This window comes from Phyllobates terribilis, unplaced genomic scaffold (genome assembly GCF_046119375.1).
Source record: "Phyllobates terribilis strain yellow unplaced genomic scaffold, ASM4611937v1 Scaffold_1__5_contigs__length_1240528914, whole genome shotgun sequence".
In the NCBI taxonomy this organism is placed as follows: Eukaryota; Metazoa; Chordata; class Amphibia; order Anura; family Dendrobatidae; genus Phyllobates; species Phyllobates terribilis.
Window position 1 is genome coordinate 877282691 of NW_027362761.1, and position 19889 is coordinate 877302579.

General features: G+C 41.7%; 2 protein-coding genes across 6 annotated transcripts in view; one reads left to right on the forward strand and one right to left on the reverse strand.

Moving 5' to 3' along the window:
- Positions 1 to 1147, forward strand: part of AIMP1 (aminoacyl tRNA synthetase complex interacting multifunctional protein 1) — a 102936-nt gene extending 101789 nt beyond the window's left edge. For all 5 annotated transcript variants that reach the window (XM_073639603.1, XM_073639639.1, XM_073639611.1 and 2 more), the window contains one exon: positions 901 to 1147. In XM_073639603.1, the coding sequence (XP_073495704.1) occupies positions 901 to 1067 (167 nt within the window). In that variant the 3' untranslated portion in view covers positions 1068 to 1147. The remainder of the gene's footprint in view (positions 1 to 900) is intronic.
- Positions 875 to 14674, reverse strand: GIMD1 (GIMAP family P-loop NTPase domain containing 1). Its single transcript, XM_073639651.1, has 3 exons — positions 14561 to 14674; positions 11527 to 11920; positions 875 to 2964 (listed from the first exon to the last, which is right to left on the reverse strand). The coding sequence occupies exons 2-3, from the start codon at positions 11911 to 11913 to the stop codon at positions 2704 to 2706; spliced, it is 648 nt and encodes a 215-aa protein (XP_073495752.1). The 5' UTR covers positions 11914 to 11920; positions 14561 to 14674; the 3' UTR covers positions 875 to 2703.
- Between the last annotated feature and the right edge of the window lie 5215 nt (positions 14675 to 19889).

The window sequence follows — 19889 nt, forward strand, 5'->3', positions numbered from 1 at the left end:
TTACTAAGGTGCCTGATGTAGAAGAAGTTGTGCTTGGATTTATTTATTTATTTCTATATATTCTTGATATAATTTAGGTGGCATTTATTTTCCTCTCATCTACTATCCTGCTCTGCAAAGAATTGCCTGACGGCAATCACATGACTAAAAAAAAAAAGCATCCATTAACTTCTATGGCTATAGTGTTTAGTGTACTATCTCTGGGACATTATGAATTACTAATCCAGCTTGGAACAAAGCCTTTGGGGGTCATTAAATATAAGAAATATCACTTATAGGGTGCAGTCAGATGGCCGTATAACACGGACTAGTCAGACAGGCCGGTCCTTAGTTCAGTGGCTTCTTCCCTCCTGCTGACATAGGTCTCTGTCTATGTGCACGTAGAGCGCGAGACCTGTGCATCTATGGCAGGGAGCGGGGAGAAGCCACCGGGAACCCGCCTGTCTGACTAGTCTATAGCGCAACTGTTTAGGTTTGCTTTTCTCTGAAAACCCATGAATGGGCAGCATGTATCAGGTGTCAGGTTCACTTTAATAGGCCTTTACATACTGTTTTTTTTTTTTTCATGTTTCGCATGGCTTACATTCATCAGGGAGCAGTGTGTTCAGGGTGTACTCGTTGATCATAGTGTAGGTTTCCTCCGAAACAGATTTCTGTATCCAGGTGGAACCATTAAAAAAGAAGAAAAAACACCATGGAATAACTCAAAGTAAAATTGTCCTTATTTCAGTTTGAAAATTTTGGGATATTAGTTTCATTCATTTTAATGTAAATTTTGAATAATTATTTTATTTCCCTTCATTTTATGTCAGTTTTATGATCTGCTTTTATTAAATGAACAATATGTTCTTGCTTTTTGTAGATGATCTTGTCATATTATGGTCCTTTTCATTCTTATAGGGGAACCTGACAAGGAGCTGAATCCTAAGAAGAAGACATGGGAGCAGATCCAGCCAGATCTTCTCACCAATGATGACTGTGTGGCTACTTACAAAGGAGCACCATTTGAAGTCAATGGGAAAGGCGTATGCAAAGCCCAAACCATGTCCCGAAGCGGCATTAAGTAATTTCTGTGGAAAATGCACATTGTAATGCGGATGCCAAGAACCTGTCGGAGAACTAGAACAATAAAGGCCAATAATTTGTTGATGCTGGTTTCAGGTTTCTTTTGTGTGCTTCTCTTGCTTTTATTTTAAGCACAAAAATAATAATAACATTGACTTACATCATCCTAATACTTGTCTTATTACATTTCCAATCGTGGTACAATAAGTAGAAAGCTTCTCAATTCTGCATTTATAGGGAACCTGTCATATCCTCAATTGTTATTAACCTGAAGGTATAGGGTTAATCGGCAGGTTAAAATTGTCCCAGTGCTGTTCAGTCACCTTATTGAAGGCACAGCTACTGCAGGCAACTTAACTCTTTTCCTCCCGAGAGCCACCTGCTTTCAATCAAGGTGTGCCCGGAGTGACTTTATTCACATTGAGCGGTGGCTAGAAGGACACTGCGGCACTTTGACAGCTCGCTCTGTAGCACATCTGTGAAGAGCAAGCTGTCAATCGTTGTGCGAGGTTTAGCTTACAACTGGCTGAAGCTGCTTCAGCACACCTATGTGACAACCAGGGGTCACCAGGAGGAATAATATTGATTTTGTATCTGTAGCCGCACTTTCAGCAAGATGGCCACACACGATTAACTAGCAGATTAACCCTGTATCTGGAGACATGACAGGTTCCCTTTAAATGTATATTTCCACCACATACATTCATGGCATATTCACAGGATGTTCCATAAATGTATAGCGGATGTGAGTAGGGATGAGCGAACTTTAGTCCAAAGTTCGGTTCGGGCACCAGAATTGTACCCGAACTTGAACCTGAACTTAAACCCCATAGGAATCAATGGGGACCCGAACTTTGGAGCTAGAAAATTCTCTCTCTCCTCCCGAACTGTAAAGCGGACTTCCGGGAGAAGTCAGTGTTTTGAGTTTTGCACCGGACACTAGGTGTTCAGTACAAACCCCTAACTTTACAGTTCGGGTTCGTTCATCTCTAGATGTGAGTCCACCAGTGGGATCCGCATCTATTTTAAGAATGGGGCCTCCACACCTCTTTCACTGGTTACCAGACAAAACTAATGGCCCACAGTAGAAATGAGGTAAGGCAGCCATCTCTGTATGGAGCGTTTGGCTGGCAGCTGTCTCATGTCTATGGGCAGCTTTAGATTAGACTCACTCTAGACTGTTGTAGTAGCTCACAGATACACATGCCGATGAACATGTAGCCTCTTGTTTTTAATTATCATTTTCTTAGTCACCCGTATCCAACACTCATACTCATATCTACTGTTTGGCTTTATAAAGATATGATTCACACTATTAGATTTTTTTCAATTCTGCTTAATATTTTAAGAAAAATACTTTTTTAAATATCCTGTACACAATGCATCTTAAAACTGCTTAGACTTTAGGACATGGTGTACAATGGCCAATACCATTTTACAGAACATCTTAGACCATTTATGACTTCTGGACCAAGGTCAATGCTGCAAGAACTCTGTAATTTAGTGAAAACTGCAAAGTGTGATTGAATTATTAATATGTACATCCCTAATTTCTGAAGACTCTTCCCATAGTATTATCTGGTAGTGAATGGTATCAGCCTATGTTGTGATCCCTTTCCAGGCTGTTCCAGATGAGTGTTATACGGCTTTTAATGTCTGGTAGCTGTTCTGCCTGACAAAATGCAAGATTTGATTGAGCAGTGCCGCTCTTTCCTCGTGCAATGCTTCATGTGATTTGTCCCTGAAGATGTATCGACCATGCACAATTTCCAGGAGAGTAGAAAGACTTTTCGGGGCCAAGCTGATGAACTTCTCTTCTGTCATCCTCATGTCTTCAAGTCTTTCTGCATGAGTGAATACGACAGCAGTGAAATACATCCAGTCAGGGCCCAGGAGATCCTGTAGAAAAGATGGTTATTAGATTTTGCTGTAAGATGCAAAGGTAATTTGATGTCCTAGTCTACAGTGTTATGAGACCTCATTCACACAGCTTCTTTTTAATCTTTTTTTTTGCCTACGTACAGTATACAAAAACCAAAACCAGGAATAAAAATAGTGGCAATAAATAAAACATATATTTTTTGGTCTGGTTAAGAAATTAGTGGGATGGTAAACAGAATGCTACCTGATGTATTTTGTATCCAGTTTTTGGTTATTAAATACCTTACAATTGATAGTATTGCATATGTCAAGTCCTTTGTGTCAGAAGTTTAGGGCCTCATTCAGATGTCTATTTTTTTTTACCATACGAGTTCTGTTCATGTTATTGCCGGATAGAACACATATAGGCTGTAGCCTATATTGCTGTTCATATGTCCATGTGTTTTGTTGATGAGTGTCTGCAAAAAGAAAAAATTTGTGGGTCCATGAATAATTCGGACAGCATTCTAATGGTTTCCTAGTTGCTTCCCAGTTCTGTATGATAGAAGCTTGAGAAACCTCTATAATTTTTTTTGGGACCCACTGATGAAAATCTGATCCAGCACACTGATGAATTGTTTTGTCTTTTTTATGCCCGAGGGAAAAAAAATGTATATTTGAATGAGACCTAATAAGACCTTAGGAGGTGACTAAGATACACGCGTCCAAAACTGGGCCCACAATGTTGTCCATCGGACAAACTGAATCATGCAGCCATTGGGCATCACAACAGGCAGACTTCAGACGCATGCAGCCAACCACAGCATGTGGACTCCTGTATTAAGAAACCGGCTAGTCACAACCACAACTTGCTGACATGACTGGCTTGGTGTCCTCGCACCCCTTCCTTTACATTCAACATAGAAAATCGGTAGTGTGAACTGGCACACTGACTATAATGGGCCCATGTGCGATGTGTGGCTCTCACGGACCAATTATACTCTCATCTGAATGAGCCCTAAAGATAAGGCCAAACGGACTACGTCAGGCTCATTTTGGCCACATCGTGCTTGTATCACAGCCAAGACATGGCCACTTTGTTTTTGCCATATCTTTAAAAAAAATGTTGTTTTGCCCACAGAGATTTCCACTAAATAAGTCGGAGTTTTTGACCACCTCAAAAAAAAAAAAAAAAAAAACCTTTCGCGTGCACATACTTTTAGCGTTTTTTTCCCATCAGGTTTCTATTGCTCTGTAAAGGACAAAATGGTTTAAGTGCTGCACTATTCTGTATATTAAATCCATCAAGTTTCCATTTTTTTTTTAATCCGTAGAATATTTTGGATTCATAGCTCCTGTAATAAATGAGAGCTTCAGGCTATCACAAGTATGCGACTGCCTGTTTTATTTAAAAAAAAAAAAAAAAAAAAAAAAAAAAAAAGCATAGACAACCATTTTTGATGATGGTTAAAAGTACTATGAAAACTTTAAACATGCTATGAAAGTTAGTAATATAATAAATAATTGTCTTTATATGGTGCCAACATATTCTGCAGCACTTTAGGCTGTGTGCCCACGATGCGTTTTTTAAGCGTTTCCGCAGTGGCAATTCCGCTGCAGAAACACTTAAAAAACGCTTGGTAGAAGGTCTGCAATGTTCCGCAATGATAATCCACATGTGCTGTGCACATGCTGTGGAAATTTCCACTGCGCATTATCATTGGGGAAAAATCCACAGCACTACCAATTATTTTGCGGAATCGCAGCGTTTTCGCCTCCATTGACTTGCATTGGATCGCATAATATCCGCATCACTACATGTGCACATGCGGATATTATGCGATTCTATGTGCGGATGGTACCCAGGTTTGGAGAAAAGGAGACTCTCCTCCAGACCCAAGTACCACAGAACCTGTAAAAAAAAAAAAAAGAATTAAAATAAAAAAAATACATTATACTTACCTTAAGATGGCCCCCCTGTCTCCATAGCGATCCGTCCTGGCTTGCTGGCAGCTCGCGATGGTCTAAAAGGAACTTCCATGACGTTATTTAGTCATGTGACGGGTCACGCGACTGCCGACGTCAGCTTCCGCGTGACCTGTCACATGACTAAATGACATCATGGAAGGTGCTTTTGACGCGCCCCCTGGGCCATGTTCAAGAGACACCCGGAGCCGGATCTGGATAGGGGTAGTAGTCCTTGTGGCGGTGACCCGGTCCGTGCCCAGGGTGGTCAAACTAAGTGTGTGGCAGTCTTTGTAGATGTTGTTTGAGTGCCGACTACGCCACCCGTTGATTGCGGCTAGGAGGCCGCCGCTGCAGAGCAGACCGCTGAGGCCGGTGGTAGGTTTGTGCAGCAAGGATGGTATAACCCCCAACGGGAGGGGTATGGCCTCAGGGCAGCAGATGTGGAAGTTGGTGGTTGTGATAGTGCAGCAAGGAAGCTCAGAGACAGGTGATGCAGTTTCAGGGTTTTTACTCACAGGTGTTGCTCCGGTCACTCCGGCCTTGAGTGACCACCCGAGCCGTGCTGCGTCCACCAGGTGTGGGACTCGGCCAACTCCCAGGCAATCCAGAGCGTGGTCCTGAGCTCCCTTCTCTCTCTCTCTCTGCTGGCCGTTCCCACCAGGGATCCACCTTTGTCCGGCTCCCTCGGGCCTCTTGGTGGTAAAACCTTCTCTGGCTTTCCTGACCCTATTCGTGGTGTGCCTTCCTGGTGGATGTGGTGAGGGTCGTGGCAAAACTTAACCACGACCTCCGGTTCCTGACTAAGGATCATTAGCCTCTGCCAGTTAGGGTTCCGGTACCCGTTTCTGCCAACCCTTCACCCTTTTGGTTTACTTCTGGGATCTTAGGGTTCCCTCTTGTCTTGTGTCTCTGGGCCTTTCTTCCTCCTTCTCTCCACTACAGGCCTGGCCCTGGAGCTGGGCCCAGCCGGAGCCACAGCTCCCTGTCAGCCCTCCTGGCTGAGCTCCTCTGCTCTGCTCCTCCTCAGTCTGACTGACCCTGTCCTAAGATGGTGCCCACCATATATACTCCCTCTATGTGTGAGCCCAGGTGACTAGCACCCAATGGGCTCCTACCTCTATGCCCAGAGTCCCTCCCCTATCTGCCCCTACACTACTGGGATGTTCCTCCCCCCCTCCCACTCCAGCCAGGGACAGACGCTGTCGTACCTGCACATCTAACTGGTGGGAGTACCGTAGTTCTGTCCCCCGGAAATGGGATGAGTGTAGTGCATGCAGCTGTCTGAGCTCAGTCCCACACTCCATCCTTACCCGGGAGTGGAATACCACACCTCTGGAGTGAGGTGCAATACCCCTGTAGCAGCCGAGTCCTCAGGGTGCTACACTTTCACACCACCGCGAGCCGCCGAAGACACTGGACGCGAGACAGGACACAGCGGAGAAAAGACCGCGGGCCATCAGCAGATAAGTTTAATTTTTTTTTTTTACCATTTTTAATCTTTTTGGTCACACTATATAAATCCATGCCGGTTGCATGGATTTATATAGGGTGACCAAGTTGTCAAGCACTTTCCCGCATGCGGAAATGCATGTGAAGAATGCTTCACTTCCGCTTGTGCCTGGCAGGAAAAACGCATGTACAATCCGCATGTACAATCCGCATGCGTTTTTTCTGCCAGGGAGATGCAGAAACGCTCAAAAAAAATCCGGAGCATTTCTGCATTGTGGGCACATAGCCTTACAGTTCAGAGGGTACATGTGCAAACAATATCAGACATTACAGAGCAACACAAAGTACATAGTTCAAGTAAGAGGAGAGACCCTGCTCACAAGATTACAATCCATGAGGATATGGGGGAGACAGAAGAGGTATAAGTGCTTTATTATAAAAAAGGGGATTCAGGTAAAGCTGCCTGAATTGGTCTCCAGCCTGTACATGTCTTTGTCCAGGTACAAAGTGCTATTGAGTGCATGTGGGTGCTGGAAATAGATGAAAGAGAGGTCCAGATTCTGAATAGAAATTTAAGAAGGGGGAAAGCGAGAGAAGTTAGATTTAGGTGAAATGATAGTACTGGTGAAAAATGTATTTTTAGGGCATGGTTAAAACTGAATTAACCTGATTGTCCGGGGTAGTGCCTTCCAGGGAACCGGCGCAACACAACAAAAGTGTTGGGAGACTGGATTGGCAAGATTAGATTACAGAGGATAGTCGTCGATTATTAGCAGAATGGAGAGCACACGTAGGGTGGTGGATAGAGATGAGGGAGGAGATGTCGGGCGGTACAGAACTGTGGAGAGTTTTGTGGGTGAGAGTCATAACTTTATATCGTACAATAAAGTGGATGGACAAGCAGTTGTGTCCAGTGCAGTGGGCGGACAGAAATATGACCCTGGCTGCCGCATTCAGGATAGATTGGACAGGGAGAGTTTAGGGCCATGAGACCAATTTAGAATTGCAGTAGTCCAGAAAAGAAAGCATTAGAGAGACAGTAAAAGTTTTTGCAGTTTAATTGATAAGAAAAAGGGCAGATTCGGGAGATGTTTTTGTTGTGCAGGTGACATAAGCATACAAATGATTTGGTTATAGGGTGTGAAGGAAAGGTTTGAGTCAAATGTATACCCAAGACAGTGGTGGTGCTGCCCAGGAGTCATGGTTGTATCACGTACGGAAAGGGAAATATCAGGTTTAGGTACAAAAATAAAGGGTGAAAACAAGAATTAATTTTGGATAGATTCAGTTTCAGAAAAAAAGAGCAGCCGTATTGTTAGAGACAACAGACAGACAATCACTGGTATTTCATAGTAATGAAATAGTTATCTCAGGGAAGAGAAATGAGGAGAGGACCTATGTCCAAACTCTGATAAACCTTGACAAAGGGAAGAAGAGAGGAATAAGACCCAGCAAATGACGCACTGAAAGGACGATCAGAGAGCTTCAAATTGGGAAACTTTTTTTCCTCCTAAAATCAACCCCACGCCTAGTATTCAAGCTCCGTTCCATTCACTTTTATTTTGCTTCTTTAATGCTTCCCCTGATTGTAAAACTCAACCTTTATATGACGCCAACATATTCAGCAATTACTGTCCCCTTCTTGCCACGATTTGTATCTACAATGTGCAGTACTGGTGGGCACAGACAAAAAAGGGCCCTGTGCAATATCGTTATATGGGCCCTTTACAGTTCAATAGTCCATCATTATGCACAATTCTACCTGCTTTGGAGGTGGAAATGGGCCACTGTGCGGCTGTACAAGTTGCACCAATGATATGTCCGCCCCTAGCTGGTAGTAGATGAGGTGCTCATCTACTACCGTAAAAGATCTGAGCTATATTAGAGAGGATGTGTTCCTGAGGGTTTGGCACCGGCACATGTATCCGCTATGAAATGCATCAGTCTGCCCACAAAGTCAGCGTTGTATAGTAGGAATGGCACCTTAGTCTCCATTGTTATGTCTATAGAGCTCAGTGACAATATGCATATGTCATTACCCGACTACCATTGCCTCTTTTGAGCACATTCGGAATAAGCTGCGTTTAATTTCCAGAGCAGACACTTCACAGGACTAACATGCTTTTCTTCAAAATGCTCCATAAACATATGTAAAAATCATATTTTATTTAAGAATCCATATTCTGAAACTTGCAAGTGCTTATATCAAGTAATGCATAAGGTTGACATAAAAGGAAATGACCACAACTTTGTGTGGACTCTCGCTTACTGCTTCTACCATGTGATTAAATGATTGTATCCAGAAAGACGAAACAAGACTCACGTTTCATGATCTTCAAGAAAGTTTTCATTTTTGAACTAATTGTGGAAATGATGAAACCTAATACACCACCCGCCGTTCCGGTACTGAACGTTACAGGTTTTGGAGCATCAGCATATTTTAAAAGAATGCACTCTTAGAAAAATGTTGTGTTTTTCCATAAATGTAACTGATCCCCTTTTTACCATTTTGTGTATTATTTCATTACTTTAGAGAAAAATTTAAAACAAAAAAGTTAAGTATCTTTTAATATCATACTTCAGGCTTCTGCTTTAATGGGACCAATGCTGTTCTAACTTGTGCTTGGGAAATGAGAACAATAAGGAGAATTATAATTGACATTATACCACTGTGTTGTTTTTTTTCTCAGCAACAGTTTAGGATAACTAGTGTGCGAGAAAAGACAGGGAATTTGGTGCCTTCATTTTCAGGATCCGTGGGGTTCCCAGATGTCGGGGTTGTGTATGGACATATGAATATTAATGAGCGGAGTCCTCCAGGATGCCATTGGGGGGGGCAACATCACTTTGTGTTTGCAGACTAAAGTTAAAGAGGTTATCTGGGACTTTTTATTTTTAGCTATTGGGCTAAGAACTTACTGGTAGGTAGTTGCAAATTACCTACCTGCCCTGTGATGATTTGTTCTGATGGAGGTGGCGATCCACCAGCTTCATTTGACCTCATATTAACAGAGCAGCTCTTTCACTTCTGGTATACTGTGTCAGCAGAGCATCACAGCTGACATCATACTGTTTGACATCTGCCTCCCCAGTTAGGCAATGGGAAGATGGCTGTCAATCAGGACGATGTTGGCAGTGATGCATCATTGACAGAGCTGAGCAGAAGAGAAGGCATTTCTTTGTGGATGTAACATGACTGGATGCAGAAGAATTCCCGGCGAGAGCGGTCCACCACCTCTTTGAGCCAGAACATATCGTCCCAGGGCAAAACTGACAGGTTGGTTAACAACTACACGCCGGTAAGTCCTTAGCCCAATAGCCAGAAATGATCTTTTGTGCAGTGCAAAAGAACATTCTTGGTGGTTCATCATCCAGTGTAAACAGGACTCTAGCTGCCGAGAACAATGCTAGCCTATGCACAGTGAACAGATCAATGCGCATTGTCTACCGCGAATTGCCGGTAAACAGGCTATTAAACAACCACCGATAGGTAAATGTTTACCAGCTGGCACTCGTTTAGTGCAGTCGGAGGATGAAGCTGATTTTCACTTTTTTGCTTACATTATTTCTTTCCCAATATCCATGAGCCATAACGTTATTATTTTTCTTTGGACATAGCCCTATTAGGGCTCGATTTTTGGTGGATTTTTTTTTTTTTTTACAAGCAACTTCTAATTTACTTTATTATGTATCGAGTAACAGAAACAATAAACCGCAATCCTGCAACTTTTTTTGCGGTTTGTTTTTGTGATATTAAGTGTGTAGTAAAAATGACTACATAACTTTTGCTACTTTTAAAATAAATTCCAATCTTTAAAAAAGTAGCTTGTGTTGTTATATCCTGAGTGCCATATCTTCTTTAAATTTTTCAGTTGTTAGAAGTTGCATTTTTTGTGGGACAAGCTTTTGCTTTATTTGAAACAAGTTTGGGGTTCATGCAAACACTTTTTATTGCAGTTTTTGGTGAGGAGGCATAAGGTAGTTAAAAACAGCAATTCTGAGGTTTTTTTTAAAGCGTTCACTGTACGCAATAAATAATATTTTAAATTTTTTCAGAGATATACTAAAATTATTTTATTTTATGGGGCCTTCAGTGTGTTGGCCCATCGTCCTGCAATAGTGCAAACAGAGGAGCCAATGGGTTCATGAAACAAAGTTCAGTTATTGTCCTGTACTGCGAACTAATCTTTTTATGTTCACTCTCCATAATCTGATAGTTCTTCAACTCCAGCCCTCAAGGGCCACCAACAGATCATGTTTTAAGGATTTCCTTAGTATTGCTCAGGTGATGGATTTATAGTACTAAGGAAATGGAAGGAAGTACTAAGAAAATCCTATCTGTTGGTGGGATTTGAGGATTGGAGTTGGGGAACACTGATCTAATAGACCTGGGTGGGGGACTCTGGAATGCTGCTGATGAAATATCTTATAATTAGATGATGTGGGCAGATCTTGTCTTGATATATCTAGTCTGGATATAATTTTCTGAAATAATGTCCCAACGCAGTTCTATGCTCCTCCACAGACTGTAGATTTTGACTTGCTTATCTTTGTGTAGATCCATAAACCATTGTAAGTTTTGTTGGGATTTGTAATCTTCCACTATAATATATTATATATGCATATTTTTATATCTCATATACTTAGAAAATATATTCTCATTCCTTAATGAATTATGGCAAGTTTTGCTTTGAGACACAAAAAAACCTTCATATGTTTATGGAAATCATCTCTTCCCTTTATTGTTTGCCAATAAAGCCATTCCAATGGGAAAGGTCACAAAATTGGTCTAACGTAAATCCAACATTTTGTCTCTTGTTGAGCTCTAATACCTCTTGACAGGCTGTGTGTGAATAGTGTAACCTGGTCTGGCATTGCTGGGAATAGGGAAGGTAAACTTGTATAAGGCCATTTTCATCTGGTAGCAATTAACATTTTCATCCATGTTTTTTGAAAAACATACAAGGCAGATCTCCCAATATGGGATTACAGATAAAACTCCATTTCTGGAGGGCCTGGCAGTAGAGTGACAAAACGTTCCTCGTACAAGAGCTAAACATCTTCATTTATCTATTCTTCTTTTTATCACGAAAATTGATGAAGACAGGCACACAAAACAGACGGGGAGAGAAATGCTCATCTTTAGCAAGTGCTAGAAATTACTCATCTTATTACAGGAATTACCTCTGTTAATTTGACAGTGTGCTGGTTATCTTCTTCACAATGTGGTATGTCAGCCCTTAAGACAAGTAGAGCCATATGTAACCCTTCTGGAAAGTGCTCTGAGAGGGCTTTTCTCACTCTGGTCTTCACCTCATCCTGGTTCAGACTGCTATGAGGGATGCCAGGTGTGTCCAGCACCTGCAGTCTTAAGCCCAGCTCTCTCCCCATCCTTCGAGCAAAATTGGGGATTCGCATCCTATGGAGTCGGCAATCTTCAGTCACAGATTGTGGGAAAATCCTACTTTCAAATTCATAACTTCCCAGCAGGCTGTTTCCAAGAGAACTTTTACCATATTGCGTCTTTCCCAGGAGAAGGAGATTAATGGTGACCTCATTGTTATCATCCATTTATTCTCTGTCAAACAATAGTAATAATTGGACAGCATTAATATCAGCTCTCACAAGATTTATGTGATGCAGGTTACATCTAATGAATACCTAGAAATGATCAGATTACATGCCAAATATGCGGAGAAATAGCTGTGTGACGCTATACAAGAATACGTCCTAAGGATATGTGGATGGGATTTTATTCTGGCCACTGAGTAGCAGCACTACCTTTTTTCAGCTATACAATATTTAGCAACCTAGATCATATTGTTATCACAGAGAATACAGTGATTTAGCTGGATGTGATGACTTTAAGATCAATCTCATTAACTGTGTAAAGGGGACAGTGCAACTCGAAACAAATTATACTTAATGTGTAGAAAACATCAAGATCTAGAACTTACTATTATAATACAAGTAAGCAAGGTGTCTCGATCTACAAATATTAGCTCTGGTCCCTTGTCCTGCCAGCTCCACTTCTGGCTTTTGTTAACAAGAGGCCACGGATGTTAAAATTGGACAGCTAGGCCAGTTTGCTAATAGCTATGGGAATGTGCTGACACACACGACTCTTTTTCCTTTGTCAAACCCAAGGTAGAAGTGGACCCAGGCTAATATCTGAGGATTGAGGCACCATTGCTATTTGAAGCATATTTTAAAGGGGTTGTTCAGGACCATCTGATATTTTTTACTATGGGCCTAAATACTAACAGGCAGGTACAGTGGGGAAAAAAGTATTTAGTCAGCCACCAATTGTGCAAGTTCTCCCACTTAAAAAGATGAGAGAGGCCTGTAATTGACATCATAGGTAGACCTCAACTTTGAGAGACAAAATTGTAGTTGTTAACCAGGTCACCTACCTGCCTGTTCCACTCGGCGCCGGCTAAGAGCGGTCACTGACCTTCCCCGCCGGTGATTCCACTGCTCCGCATAAACAAACCAGCTCCTCTTCTTTTGCTCTACTCTGTCGATGGGTGTGACTTCCAACATCCTGCTGATTGACGGCCGGCTCCCCGCAGTTAGGCAGAGAGGTCCCGGCTGTCAATCAGCATGACGTCAGAAGTCATGCCCTGTCGACAGAGCAGAGCAGATGAGAAGTCGCTGCTCTGTCGACGTGACGCCAGTGGAAGCCTCTGAATCGCCGGCAGGAGTCAACTGTGCTCGCTCTGTGCTGGCAGAGATCAGTGCCGGGCACAACAGGCAACTACCTGCCTGTTAGTTATTCTGCCCATAGTGAAAAAATGTAATAGGCCTGGATAACCCCTTTAAATATTATTAAAGACAATTTTTTCGAATTGAACATTCCCTTTTAGGAGCTCTTCATCTGCAATGAAATCTTTGTAAATTCTGACCATAACATGCGAATGATGGAATGATGTATTATTATTACCTAGAGTTATATTGTACACTATTACAACACTAACTGTAGTCATAGAGGTGATCCTCAGAGCCTAAAGGGTATGTATTTGCACAGGTTACATTGACTGTTATTGTTGAAGGGGGTAACAATAGCCCTAATGGATTGGTGCCTAGAGTTTGCATCCCAGATCCCAGACTTTTTGTCTAAAGCTATGTAAAGGCAGGAACAATGGGTTGTAATTGAATAGGTATACGGCAATAATTGGTGTTAGGCGAGGTGCTCGAGTAAAGGTTCCACCCTTTACGTAATGTGTCTAAGTACTCGGCACTCAAAAATTGGTATAAATGAAAATGATGCAATAAATATCTTTTATTATTTCATGGAGCAATAAAAATAATGAAATAATAACGATATTTATTGCATCATTTTCATGAATACCAATTTTTGAGTGCCAAGTACTTAGAGACACAATGGGATGTAATTGGCTTTCCTAGTATATACTGTATATTGATTCTTGCAGTGTTACTTGGGCACCTTATGGCAATTCTTTTTAGGCACAGTAAAAGGAAGGTAATCAGACATTTTATGATAGTTATATTATTAGAACATTATATTGAGCATCATGGGGGAAGGTCATCAAATCCAAGCACAGCAATGATCAACTGGCAGTGTGCCTCGAGAGTAGTGTGCCTTTGCTAGTGCTGAATATGGCCAGTGCTTGCCTTCTTAGAACCTGCGAAAAGAGGTCAATGTAGTTGTTGCCCACCATGAATTGTAGAAAAGACCAGGAGAACCGTGGGTCTATTTTCTCCTGATGTGTTTGCTATCATTGTACCAATATATCACCTGATACCTGGAGACACGGGCAATGGAAGTACACAGAAGACAGCACCAAGTTACCATAGCACAGTGGCTGTTCTCAGGTACTTCCATGCCACAGCTCCAGTGTCAGCTGATGGATGGAGCTGCTGAGTGTCCAACCCATACTAATCTGAAAGCTCATCCCTATTTTAGCCCTGGAGAACCCCTTTAATTACACATCTGAACATACCAGACTATGTATATTACATTATAGCTGCTTTGTTCCCTTTCATAGAAAAAGTGATGTGCAATGAAATGGTACAATATTGTAATATAGAGATTATTAATAATGGCAGATTAATGTACAAGGCATTTTTAATACCTACATACAAGAAATATGTAAGTATATTTATATTAGTGTTATGTACATATATACACATATATACTGTATATTAGTATTAATCTACGTCTTCTAAGAATAATATAGTTATTGTGTCTTCTTACCTTGCTGTCTGCCTGTACAATAGAACACGATATTGTACAGTCATTGATATGAGTGAACTTTGACTCCAGGATGATGCTGTCCCTGGTACCACTCTGATGGGAATGTAGAATCTTTGGATTAGTTAATGAGTTACAGAAAGATCAAAGTTTATTGTAGATAACATTATGTGGGTAGAGGATCTCATGGTGGAGCAGTTTCTCAGCCCTTCTCTTTCGTTACGCCCAGCAGGACATGCTTTGTGATGAATAGCTGACATTAGCGAAGGACCAACTAATAGTGGACACGGAGTATATGCTGCATGACTTGCTTCCATGTAATAAAGGCACGCCATGAGCTGTGCTATATTAGAAGGCTGGACATGACATCAGCAGCTGATGAGTATGGGCATACATACCGTATGGCAATGAAAGAAAGAGGCCATGCTCACTGACACATGGGCTGCCTGAACACAAGTTAGGCTAGGCTCACAAGAGCACATAAAAATTTGTTCAGAGTTTCATCCAGAAAACCAGGACGACTTTTTTCTCACTTGTCATCTGTGTGCAATCCGTTTTTTTTTTTTTACAGCAGCAGCTATTATTCATTACAAGACCATTTATCGTTTCCTATGTTGCAGAATTATAATGTATTGGTAAAAATGGAATTTTATACTTTTGCTCCGTATCGCACTAGATATTTTTCTGCCGTTCATAGACTTGAATGGGTGAGTCTCATCCGAATTACGGAAGAAACTAGTGCATGCTGTGATTATTTTCACACACAGATTTGGTCATTGAAAAAATTACCCACCTGCACTGCTTCATTGAATAACATTGGTCCGAGTGCTGTCCGTTTTTTTCACGGACAGCACTAAGACCGAAAATACGGTCGTGTGAATGAGCCCTTACCAGCAGGATTCTCTACCATTATCATTAGACCAACATGCATTTTTCAGAAATAATAAACATGAGGCAATAGTTGTTAAAAAAGAAAAAGTTGGTAAAATTAAGTTAGAAAAAAAATAGGAGCAAAATATTCCCAGCAGAATGTAGACAAATCACAATGCAGAAGAGCCAAGCAAATTTTGCCAAAATTTTGTTCAAAATTTCACCAACAGCGGTACAGCTAAGAAAAATTGTAAAGTTCACCAGTTTTGGAGCAACTTATTGGTATTAATTATTATTATTATTTATTTATATAGCACCATTGATGCCATGGTGCTGTACATAAGAAGGGGTTACATACCAGATACAGATATCACTTACAGTAAACAAACTAACAATGACAGAATGGTACGAAGGGAAGAGGACCCTGCCCTTGTGGGCTTATATTCTACAAGAATGGGGAAGGAGACAGTATGTTGGTGGGTTGCAGTAGCTCCGGTGTTGTTAGGGGTGGCAGCAAGCAAGGTCATGGCCGGCTGTAGACTTGTTTGAAGAGATGGGTTTTCTGGTTCCGTCTGAAGGATCCAAAAGTGGCGGATAATCGGACGTGTTGAGGCACAGAATTCCATAGGATGGGGGATATTCGGGAGAAATCTTGGAGGCGATTGGGTGAGGAACGAATACGTGTGGAGGGGAGAAGGAGGTCTTGGGAGGACCGGATCAAGTCATAATCTGTCTAAAATGACTGGAGCACAAGTTTTATGCTGTGTGCCAACTTCAAAAAATTATAACGATTTTGACTATTTTGATAAATTGATGCATCCTCTCATAATATTGATAGAACTCCCCTAATGTTATATAACAGAAGATAGTAAATCATGTAGACATTGCAGTGAGTTGCAGGTTCTATTGCTGCTAAGGGAAAAGGTAACTGTATATAAATCATTTGCTATAGCGAGTGCGAGAGCTTACGGGTGTGATTTGTTCCTATGTGTGATTTGGCTTAAAGGGGTATTCCCATCTCCAAGATCCTATCCCAATATGTAGTAGGTGTAATAATAGTAGTATTAGCAAATATCTCCAATTAGAAATATAGTATAGTATTTTTGATTCGCTATGTCTCTTTCCTCATGTGCAGGCATCGCAGGACCTTAGGTATGCATGGTTACGTCCACTGATAAAGTCACAGTTAGCTAGTTGCTAGTGGTCGTAACCATGGATACCTAAGGACCTGCGATGCCTGCACATGAGGTAAGAGAGATAGTGAATCAAAAATACCATGTATACTACATTTGTGATTGGAGGTATTTGCTAATATTAATATTATTACACCTACTACATATTGGGATAGGATCTTGGAGATGGGAATACCCCTTTAAGTGTGATTCAGTGAGTTTGGTTTCAGAGAGTTTACAGCACCAGGCTGTCACCCCCTGTTCAGCACGGGCTCCGGCGCTGAGCCCACACTGAACCGGGCACATGTCAGCTGATTCTTACAGCTGACATGTGCCCGCAACAGCCGCGGGTGGAATCGCGATCCACCCGCGGCTGTTAACATGTTAAATGCCGCTGTCAATCTCTGACAGCGGCATTTAACATCGCCGTGCCGGAAGCGCGTCACTTACCCCGCCCATCAGTGACCCCGTGATCGCGGGTCACTGATGGGTGGGCATGACAGCCCTGGGTCTGCAGCAGACCCCATGTGCTGATCGCTATGAGCGCCACCTAGTGGTCGGCGCTCATAGCACAGGAGCATTTCTGCTACATAGAGGTGATCTGCTCATCACCTCTACAGTATGTAGCAGAGGCGATCAGACAAGTGCTGCCAAAGAAGACTATAGAAGCATGCAAAAAGTGAAAATTATTTTTTTTTTAAAATATTAAAAAAAATAAAAAAATCTAAAAGTTTAAATCACCCCCCTTTCACCCCATTCAAAATAAAATAATAATAAAAAAAAAACCACATACACATATTTGGTTTCGACACATTCAGAATCGTCCGATCTATTAATATAAAAAAAGAATTAATCCGATCGGTAAACGGCGTAACGAGAAAAAATTCTAGACGCCAGAATTATGTTTTATGGTCATCGCAACATTGCAATAAAATGCGATAACAGGCGATCAAAACATCGGATCTACCCCAAAATGGTATCAATAAAAACTTCAGTTCGGCGCGCAAAAAATAAGCCGCCACCCGGCGCCAGATCCCAAAAAATGGAGACGCTATGGGTCTTGGAAAATGGCGCCATTTTTTTTTTTTTGGAAACTTAAATAAAAAAGAACCTGTACATGTTTGGTATCTACGAACTCGTAATGACCTGGAGAATAAGAATGGCAGATCAGTTTTAGCATTCAGTGAACGTGGTAAGGAAAAATGTAAAAGAAACATCTGTGGTATTGCACTTTTTTGCCATTTCACCGTACTTTGAATTTTTTTCCCGTTTTCCCGTACATGATATGGTAAAACCAGTAATGTTGTTCAAAAGTACAACTCATCCCGCAAAAAATAAGCCCTCACATGGCCATATTGCCCAAAAAATAAAAACGCTATGGCTCTGGGAACAAGGGGAGCAAAAAACGAAAATGCAAAAAACGGAAAATCCCAGGGTCCTTAAGGGGTTCAATTTTTCACTCTTTGTTTCATTTCCGCCATTTGGTAAATTCTAAAAAGTTCATTTTTTTCTCATTAATGTACACTCTGCGCCCCATCTTGACTGAAAAAAACAGAAATGTAGAATTTTTTGCAAATTTATTAAAAAAGAAAAACTGAAATATCACATGGTCATAAGTAGTCAGACCCTTTGCTCAGACACTCATATTTAAGTCACATGCTGTCCATTTCCTTGTGATCCTCCTTGAGATGGTTCTAATCCTTCATTGGAGTCCAGCTGTGTTTAATTAAACTGATAGGACATGATTTGGAAAGGCACATACCTGTCTATATAAGACCTCACAGCTCACAGTGAATGTCAGACCAAATGAGAATCATGAGCTCAAAGGAACTGCCCAAGAAGCTCAGAGACAGAATTGTGGCAAGGCACAGATCTGGCCAAGATTACAAAAGAATTTCTGCAGTACTCAAGGTTTCTAAGAGCACAGTGGCCTTCATAATCCTTAAATGGAAGAAGTTTGGGACCACCAGTAGTCTTTTTAGACCTGGCCGTCCAGCCAAACTGAGCAATTGTGGGAGAAGAGCCTTGGTGAGAGAGGTAAAGACGAACCCCAAGATCACTGTGGCTGAGCTCCAGAGATGCAGTAGGGAAATGGGAGAAAGTTCCACAAAGTCAACTATTACTGCAGCCCTCCACCAGTCAGGCCTTTATGGCAGAGTGGCCGACGGAAGCCTCTCCTCAGTGCAAGACATATGAAAGCCCGCATAGAGTTTGCTCAAAAACACAGGAAGGACTCCCAGACTATGAGAAATAAGATTCTCTGGTCTGATGAGACGAAGATAGAGCTTTTTGGTGATAATTCTAAGCGGTATGTGTGGAGAAAACCAGGCAGGCACTGCTCATTACCTGCCCAATACAATCCCGGCAGTGAAACATGGTAGTGGCTGCATCATGCTATGAGGGTGCTTTTCAGCTGCAGGGACAGGACGACTGGTTGCAATCGAAGGAAACATGAATGCAGCCAAGAACAGAGATATCCTGGATGAAAACCTCTTCCAGAGTGCTCTGGACCTCAGACTTGGCTGAAGGTTCACCTTCCAACAAGACAATGACCCTAAGCACACTGCTAAAATAAAAAAGGAGTGGCTTCAGAACAACTCTGTGACCATTCTTGACTGGCCCTGCCAGAGCCCTGACCTAAACCCAATTGAGCATCTTTGGAGAGACCTGAAAATGGCTGTCCACCAACGTTCACCATCCAACCTGACGAAACTGGAGAGGATCTGCAAGGAAGAATGGCAGAGGATCCCCAAATCCAGGTGTGAAAACTTGCATCATTCCCATGAAGACTCATGGCTGTACAAGCTCAAAAGAGTGCTTCTACTCAATACTGAGCAAAGGGTCTGAATACTTATGACAATGTGATATTTCAGTTTTTCTTTTTTAATAAATTTGCAAAAATTTCTACATTTCTGTTTTTTTCAGTCAAGATGGGGTGCAGCGTGTACTTTAATGAGAAAAAAATGAACTTTTTAGAATTTACCAAATGGCTGCAATGAAACAAAGAGTGACAAGTTTAAAGGGGTCTGAATACTTTTAACGAAAGTCTCCAGACTCTTCGGAGCCGAAAACGAAATATGGAATAACTAAAGTTCCATGCATCCGATAATGATGGGATCCATATTTTTAGTGACAGGGTCAGCTAGGGAACGAGAGGGATATCTTCCTGTTGCTGTAAACCCCTCCATGGAGCTGTATCGCAAAAGCACCAGAATAACGGGTCGCAAATACGCCATGCGTGGTCTCTACACAAAGGTAAATTCATAACGGAAAAAATGGCGTCACTAGCA